Source organism: Eublepharis macularius, chromosome 2 (genome assembly GCF_028583425.1).
Source record: "Eublepharis macularius isolate TG4126 chromosome 2, MPM_Emac_v1.0, whole genome shotgun sequence".
NCBI classification, from domain to species: Eukaryota; Metazoa; Chordata; class Lepidosauria; order Squamata; family Eublepharidae; genus Eublepharis; species Eublepharis macularius.
Genome location: NC_072791.1, coordinates 199424793 through 199431748, shown reverse-complemented (window position 1 = coordinate 199431748; position 6956 = coordinate 199424793). Strand labels below are relative to the sequence as shown.

The window sequence follows — 6956 nt, the reverse complement described above, 5'->3', positions numbered from 1 at the left end:
TTGGTCGGTCGGTCCTTCCCTCCCTGCTAAACCTCGCAAGCTAAAACACCAGCACGTCATTGCGGGCTCTAAACTGCCAGGACTAAGGCCGGGCCAGAGGCGCCCTTCCGCTACCGGCAGTGGTTTCCCTGGAGCCGCGTTGGGCACACCTAAGACGTGATGCCTGAAGACGACCCGGCCTTCAGGCGCCGGGAGAGGGCAGGGAGAGCCGGGAGGGTTCAGAGTTGGGTGAGGCCCTGCAAAAAAACCCCACCCCGGAATACATTCTTCCCGGCATCCCTCCCCCGCGACGAAGGCGGCAGTGTCGCCGCGTGTCCAGTCCCCAGTCCTTTCCGCCTCTTCGCCCCTTGGCCAGATTGCGGGCCTGGGAGCCCCGCAGGCCGAAAAGTCCCACCTGCCCCCCTCTCCCGCAGCACGCACATCGCCGCCGTTTCATTTCCCGGCGCGAATGCCCCCCAGAGCCTCCAGCGAGGCCTTCCCACAGGCCAGGAGGCCTCCGCTTTCAGGCCCGGAAGCTTGTGTGCCGCGCCCCGTTCCCTTCCCCGGGCAAGCGGCCGAGCCTCGCGGCTCGCTCGCCCCGGGAGAGGAAAGGCGTCGGACTCCGCTGGGCCCGCGCCCTGGCAAAGCCCCCAAACCTCCGGCCTCCCCTTGAACTCCGGAAGCGGCGCGCCGTCCGGGGCCCGGGAGGTGGGCTTGCTGGCCTCGGGCTGGCTTCCCTGCAGGCGGCCGCAGCCCTTGCCTGAAGCCCCCGCTCCCGCCTCCAGCGCAAAGCCGCCCCGCCGCGGCCCTTCTCCTGCGCCTTTGCGTGCAGGCGGGAAGGGGGAGCTCGGCGGAGTCCCGTCCCGCCGGGCTGAGCAGCGGAGCTCGGACGGAGCTCGGCCGCCGCGGCATCCTCTGGCGGGGATGGATTGCCGAGCTGGTGCCTTTCGAGACTGCAGGCCGGTGGCGTAGACGAGCGACATCGGAGCTCCCGTCGAGATTTTAAGTGAGGGGTTTTCGGGTGCCGGGAAGCAGCTGATAAATACCTCCAGCCTTGCGCTGGAAATACTTCCCCAGCATGAGAAAGCCGCCAGGACCAAAAAAAAAATCCTGCGCAGCAGATTCCAAACGGGTAAGAACCGGATCCTGAGCAGCAACGCCGTTTTCAAGGCCAAGCATTCAACATCGCGCGATCCCTTCCCTAACCGTATCTCTACCCAACCGTAACACCGGCCCGCTGACCGCCCTCGGCTCTGATCGCTTGTTCACGCCTGTGACAGAGACTTTCAGTGCAATCCTAAAAACACTTTCCTGGGAGTAAGTCTCATTGAACAGACCTGACTGGGATTCTGAGTAGACCATTTTAGGATTGTTCTCTTTGTCTCTAGCCGAGCTAGGAGTGGAAAGGTGGGTAACCCCACGGCCCGCCTCCCTTCAGCCTTAGCAAGAAATACTACACGTGCAGCCGGTCTTGTTCCAAACCATAATTTTACTGTTTCAAAAGAAACTTTTATAACGTATGTACAAATGTTTTAGAGGGCGGCAGGGCGTTGGGGGTGGCTGGGCGAGGGGAAGAGGAGAGGGCGTCTGTTTTTCTTTTCCGGAATACAAAGCAATAAGTTAACATTCTCAATATAAAACTAAACTTTGACATATATAACACTAAAACAACAGCGGGTCTCTCCGGGTTATCACATTTCCGAGGGTTTTTTTTTCTTTGTCACAATTAAAATCTCAGTTTTCACAAAGCATCATGTATTACGGCCACACCCAAAAATAAAATTAAAAAAAAAAAGATTGGGGGGAGAGAGAAGGAAACCGTAAACAGTTTTTTTCCCGTCCTTTTAAAAAGCTAAAATTTGTGCAACATGTTTACAGAACAATATTATTAATTAAGAAATTATGTACAGCGATTAGAGCCTGCACGTAAGAATCGGTGCAGGGAGACTTTGCGAGGGGAGGGAGTCAAGAAATTGGGTTTTAAAGCTGCATGAAGCCAAATCGGTGTCTTGCTCTTCTTCCCGGCCCTCGGTTTTCTCTTGCTCAGGATAGGGAATACAATCCACACGCAGAGGTTGATGCATCACTGAGGCGCTCCATAGCTCGGCCCGACTCGGCTTCAAAAGTAAACAACGTCGTCCTACTCTCTGTCTTTCTCTCTTTCACCCCCCTCCTGGATCCAAAAAATACCGGCTGGGGGCGAGAGAGGGAGAGAAATACTGAGATCCGCACGCGCGGCGCCAATTCGATTCGAACCCGAATGCCTTCGGCTCAAAGCATTCCGCACAGCTCACAGTAGAAACACGGGTGCAAAACGTGGCCATCTCCTCTGCCGGCGTGTGCTTGGTTTGAAACAAACAGCCAAGAAAACACCGTTCAGTCCCCCCAAGCAGATCTGCCGGTAGGTTTATTCTTTTAAAAAATAATAATAAATTAGCACTTTCATAGTGGTAGTTTGTCAATAAATAATAATTTTTTTTTAAAAAATCCCCCTTTTCCAGTCAAGGAAAGGAAGAAATAATATACACCAAGGACCACAACGAACACTAAAGAAAGAAACTAGAGAAAACCCCAAAGAAAAAAAAGGGGGAAAGGCGAAGGGTTTCTCTTTCCGAGATCAGATGAAGGGGGGAAGAGGGGAGACCTATATTTCATCAGGACAAGACACCAGAGACAGACGGACGGACAGGACAGAGGACACCGTTTCGTTTCTCCTACAAAGAATGTTTGTCGTCGTTTTGTTTTCTGATTGTCCAACCAAGCCGAGGGGCGGCGAGGGTAGAGCTGCTGGCAGGCTGTTGTCCGGCTACTGGAGGGGCTGATCCGCCAGCTATCTGCAGGGGCGACCCGCCCCGCGTAGCATCTGTGCTTCTCCCGCCCCGCCGTGGCGGTGAAGCGGGCAAAAGCTCTCGGCCGACCATCAGCCACTGTTTCATTCGTTTGTTTTGCGTGCCATTCGTTGCCGCTGCGGCTACCGGCTTGTCGATTCAACGATGCAATATATATATATATATATATTTAAAAAACCCAAAACCAAACTAAAGGGGGGAAGAAAAATCCCCCACCAGCCGACCCATCACATCAGCTGCGGCTGCTGCATAGTTTCCTGGTGAGCCGAAGGGTACCAAGAAGTGTAGCTGGGGATGTAGGTGCCCGGGGTGCCCGCGGAGCTCTTGGCCGAGGAGGAGTTGGCGTTCCAGACCGGAGGGACTGGCGGGGAACTGGCCGACAGGGACCTGCCGTTGGCCAGGGCGCCGCTCTCCAGAGCCGCCCCGCCCTGCTTCATCAGCTTCTTGAACTTGGAGCGCTTGTTCTGGAACCAGATCTTGACCTGCCCGGAGACACAAAGCGGGAGACACACCAGCGAAGGAGTGAGCGGGAAGGGCGCACGGGCGAGGCGGTGGTGGGCCACATATGGCCCGGAGATGCCCACCCCGAAGCACCGGGCCGAGCTCGCTTAGCTGGGACCCCAAGAAGGGACGCCCGATCGAGACACACCAACAGCCTTCGCTCGGGTGGCCAAATCTCGGGGGATCTACCGATTGCAACTGATTTTCCCTTCCTGCCCCTGGAAGCACCGGGTAACCTTTCAGCATGGCCAGGTGCTCTAATTTCCAAGAATAAATGAGGAGATCCCTAGTAAATCCACCAGGGTTCCTTGAAGAGGCCTGCAAGGAAGCGTTCCTTGGCACCTGGAGCCTCAACAAGTGGATTCGCAGGAGGGCCTGTTCCTCATTCCAAAGAAGCGCGGCCTAATCCAGAATCCCTGCGGATTTCGAACCAGGGTTGTAAATTAGCCGCTAGCTCTCCTTATTTCCCCCTTTCAAAACAGAACCAGGGAGGGGCTTCCAAGCCCCACCGGAAGGCATTCTTTCAAAGGACATAATTTTTTCAAGGACGGTCGACCTCTCTGTAGGGTATCTAAACACGCACTGGGGTTATTTTCCTTCCCGCCGTAGTTGCTGGGGAGATGGGTGTGCATTTACCTGTGTGTCAGGATATGATTCAGGGGAAATGGGGAAAATTCACTGTGCCAACAAAGCGAACCAATTTGGGTGCGATTCCGTTCTTGTTCCCCCAACACCGGGAAGGTGTAAAATTAAACCCCCAGAGGAGAAGGGCTCCAGCAACTCAGAAACCACGATCCCATTCTTGGGAATTAGTCCCACTGGACTCAGAGGGGCCCTCCTTGCGAGTAAACATGGCCTGGAAACCTGGGGGTCAATCTCAGGGGAATCTGGGCGCCTTAAGGGGTGTGTGAATCAATTTATTTTGGGGGAGGCAATTCAAGAAATACAAAGGAGGTTTTGGAAGACCTTTGAAAATCTAGAAAGGCCGGAAAGGGGGATCGTTGAAAGCTTAGCTCGGGGGGAAAGCTTAGCTCGGGCGGTCACTGAAGCGCTCTCGGGGCTCTTTTGTCCGGGATCCCGGCTGCGGGTGCCCCCCACCCTCCAAGGCCCGAACCCGCCTTGGCTGCGCGGTGCGCGGCAGGGCCCAGGGAAGGCGAGGCCGGCGCCGGCGCCGCTGCCTACCTGCGTCTGGGTGAGCCCCAAGGAGGCGGCCAGCTCGGCTCTTTCAGGCAGGGCCAGGTACTGCGTCTGCTGGAAGCGCCGGTTCAAGGCCTGCAGCTGCAGGCTGGAGTAGATCGTCCGGGGCTTGCGGATTTTCTTGCCCTTGCCGTTAAAGCGCACCTCGCCGCCTTCCACCACGGTGCTCTTCTCCGACTCGGCCCCTGGAAGGAAGCGGACAAAGCCGGCCGGTCCGTGAGCCTCGGCTAGCAGCGACAACCAACAGGGCTACGCATCCATCCCAGCCCAGGGCCTCGCAGCCGCCCCGGCCTCCCTCAACTGAGCCCCCGAAGGAAGCCCCGGCCCGGAGGCTCGGCTGGCAAGAGCCTGCAGGGGAAAAGCTGCCAGTCCCGACGCTCCTTCGCCCGCCGAGGGGGAAAAAAGTTTGCTATTTTTACAGGCGGCGGCACTTTAGGTTTAATTACCCTTAATTGCATACATTGTTTATAGCGCTACGCAATAAATAATTGCCGAGCCTAATAGGCGCACATCTGGGGGGGGGGGGGAGAGAGAAGAGAGGAATTTCGTTCTGGATTTTGCCAGCCGGGCACGGCGGGGCTTTGTGTAGCAACTCCAGAGATCTGGGAGGCTTCGCCTGGGCTTTCCCCACTGTCCTGGGGTGGAGGAGAGCGGCCTGCTGGAATGGGTGGGGGGATCTCTTCTGGGCCCTCTGGGTCTGGCGGCTGCGGTCTGGGGCTCCCCAGCGCCCCCTCCCCCTCCTTCCCTCCCCCTCCTCATCCTCATCCTCCCCCCCCCATAACCCAGCTCCCCTCCCCTCCCTCTGCAGGCAAATGGCACGTACCTGTCTCCTCTAACCGCGTCTGAGCCAAGCTGCTGCTGTTGGGGTAGGACTGCACTGAGCTCATGTAAGGGTTGCCCGAGTGGCTGCTGACCGAGCTGACATAGGGGTAGCCCAGCGGTCTGGAGAAGGACGAAGCCGAGCTGTAGGAGGAGGCGTCCGGCTGCGAGTGGCCGGCCGAGTGTAAACAGTGCATGGAATAGTGTCCGTGGGACATGGGCGAGGGGGGCATTTGCTGCCCGGGCGGCCCAAACTCCATAAAGACGGCCTTGCCTGAGACGGGGCTGCTAAGGCTCTCTGGCATAGTGGTCATGGTCATTGCTCGCCGCTGGCCCCGGCTGGCTGGCTGGCCCGCTTGCCTCGGCCGGCCTTTTGGGGGCTCTCTCCGCGCTCCCCTCCCGGGCCCCAATTTAAGAGGCCCGGGGCTTTTCACTTTCCATTCATAAGAAAATGGAGTTTGTCTCTTTGAAAAAGTCTACGCGTCAGGCTGGAGATCTACACAAACTCGCCTAAAAGCTTTGACTCAGCCAAAAGCTATGAATATGCATGAGCCCGCAGAGCTGATTGGCCCGCCGTCTCGCAGAATCGCGCGCGATTGGCCGGAGACGCTTTTCGGGGGCTCGCCCGCTGGACCCGAGCGAGCAGCCGGCGAGGAAGACGCCGCGGACTTGGCCGCCGCCGAGGAGCGGCCCGGAGTCCCCTCGCAGGAGGGAAGGGAAGGGAAGGGGCCCGAGCCCGGCGGCGGGGCCAGCCTTGCAGCCCCTTCCCTGCAGTCCCCACAAGCCCTGCTAACGAGCGAGGGGAGGGGAGGACGGGATCTCGCTCCTTCTCTGGTCTGGGGGGGATCTAAGCCCCCCCTCAATCTCTCCTGCCTCGCAGTCTCCCAACAGCCCCAGATCCGGCCCTGATTGGGGGGGGGGAGCTGGGCGAGGGGATCGAAGGAAAATTTTGGCCCCAGAGCCGCCCCCCACCTCTCCCCCTCTCCCCACTGTACCTGAAGGAAACAAGGCAGCTGCCTTTACAAACTCGGCGGTGGCGGCGCGGCTCGTCCGACTGCGCGGCGCGTGTTCGGAGGCGCACGCGTTTGGTGTGGGCATGCTCCGTGGAGGATTTTTTTTTTCAAGTGCAAAAGGGGGCATGGGATTTTTAAACAAGGGCTGCGGGTTGAGCAACAGCTGTGGGGCTGGTGCTTGGAAGCTGATCTGAAAGGACGGCCCTTCCATACACCATTCGGGCCTCTTTCTCGTACAAAGGGACCGGCCCGCCTGGGGTTTAGCGGGGATTCGAGCGTTTAGCCGCCTTTCGTGGCTAACAGATCCGCTTTGGGGAGAGCAGTGTGGAGAACTAATAGGTTAAAAGGGCATTTCGATTCCTTTTCTTGAGTTTCATCAACTTGAGGCGTTACACAGAATTCTTCATCAGGCAGGGCAGAGAGAGGACATGGATCTGCTCAGGGTCGATTTGGTCTTTTGAGGCCCAGGTTCGAAAGTGATCGAATATAAACCAGTTTCCCCCTTGCCTTGGTCACGAGCCGGATGGAACTGGAAAGCTTGCCCCTTGCCCAGCCCACCAAAGGGCCGATAGGGTCTTCCTAGGAAGCCTTTGTCGGG

The 6956-nt window shown here is 57.7% G+C and overlaps 1 protein-coding gene across 1 annotated transcript; it reads right to left on the bottom strand.

Annotated features, from left to right (window-relative positions):
• Positions 1 to 3055: 3055 nt before the first annotated feature.
• Positions 3056 to 5665, bottom strand: DLX1 (distal-less homeobox 1). The gene is made up of 3 exons (XM_054972329.1): positions 5350 to 5665; positions 4512 to 4711; positions 3056 to 3310 (listed from the first exon to the last, which is right to left on the bottom strand). The coding sequence occupies exons 1-3, from the start codon at positions 5663 to 5665 to the stop codon at positions 3056 to 3058; spliced, it is 771 nt and encodes a 256-aa protein (XP_054828304.1).
• Positions 5666 to 6956: the final 1291 nt, after the last annotated feature.

Bases quoted from the DNA above. Each gene is read 5' to 3' on its own strand.
- DLX1 (XM_054972329.1), bottom strand. From the start codon at position 5,665: ATGACCATGACCACTATGCCAGAGAGCCTTAGCAGCCCCGTCTCAGGC. The intron at 4,712-5,349 runs GTACGTGCCATT...GCTTCCTTCCAG, and splicing joins GACGCGGTTAGAGGAGACAG to GGGCCGAGTCGGAGAAGAGC. The intron at 3,311-4,511 runs GTAGGCAGCGGC...GTCTCCGGGCAG, and splicing joins TGGGGCTCACCCAGACGCAG to GTCAAGATCTGGTTCCAGAA.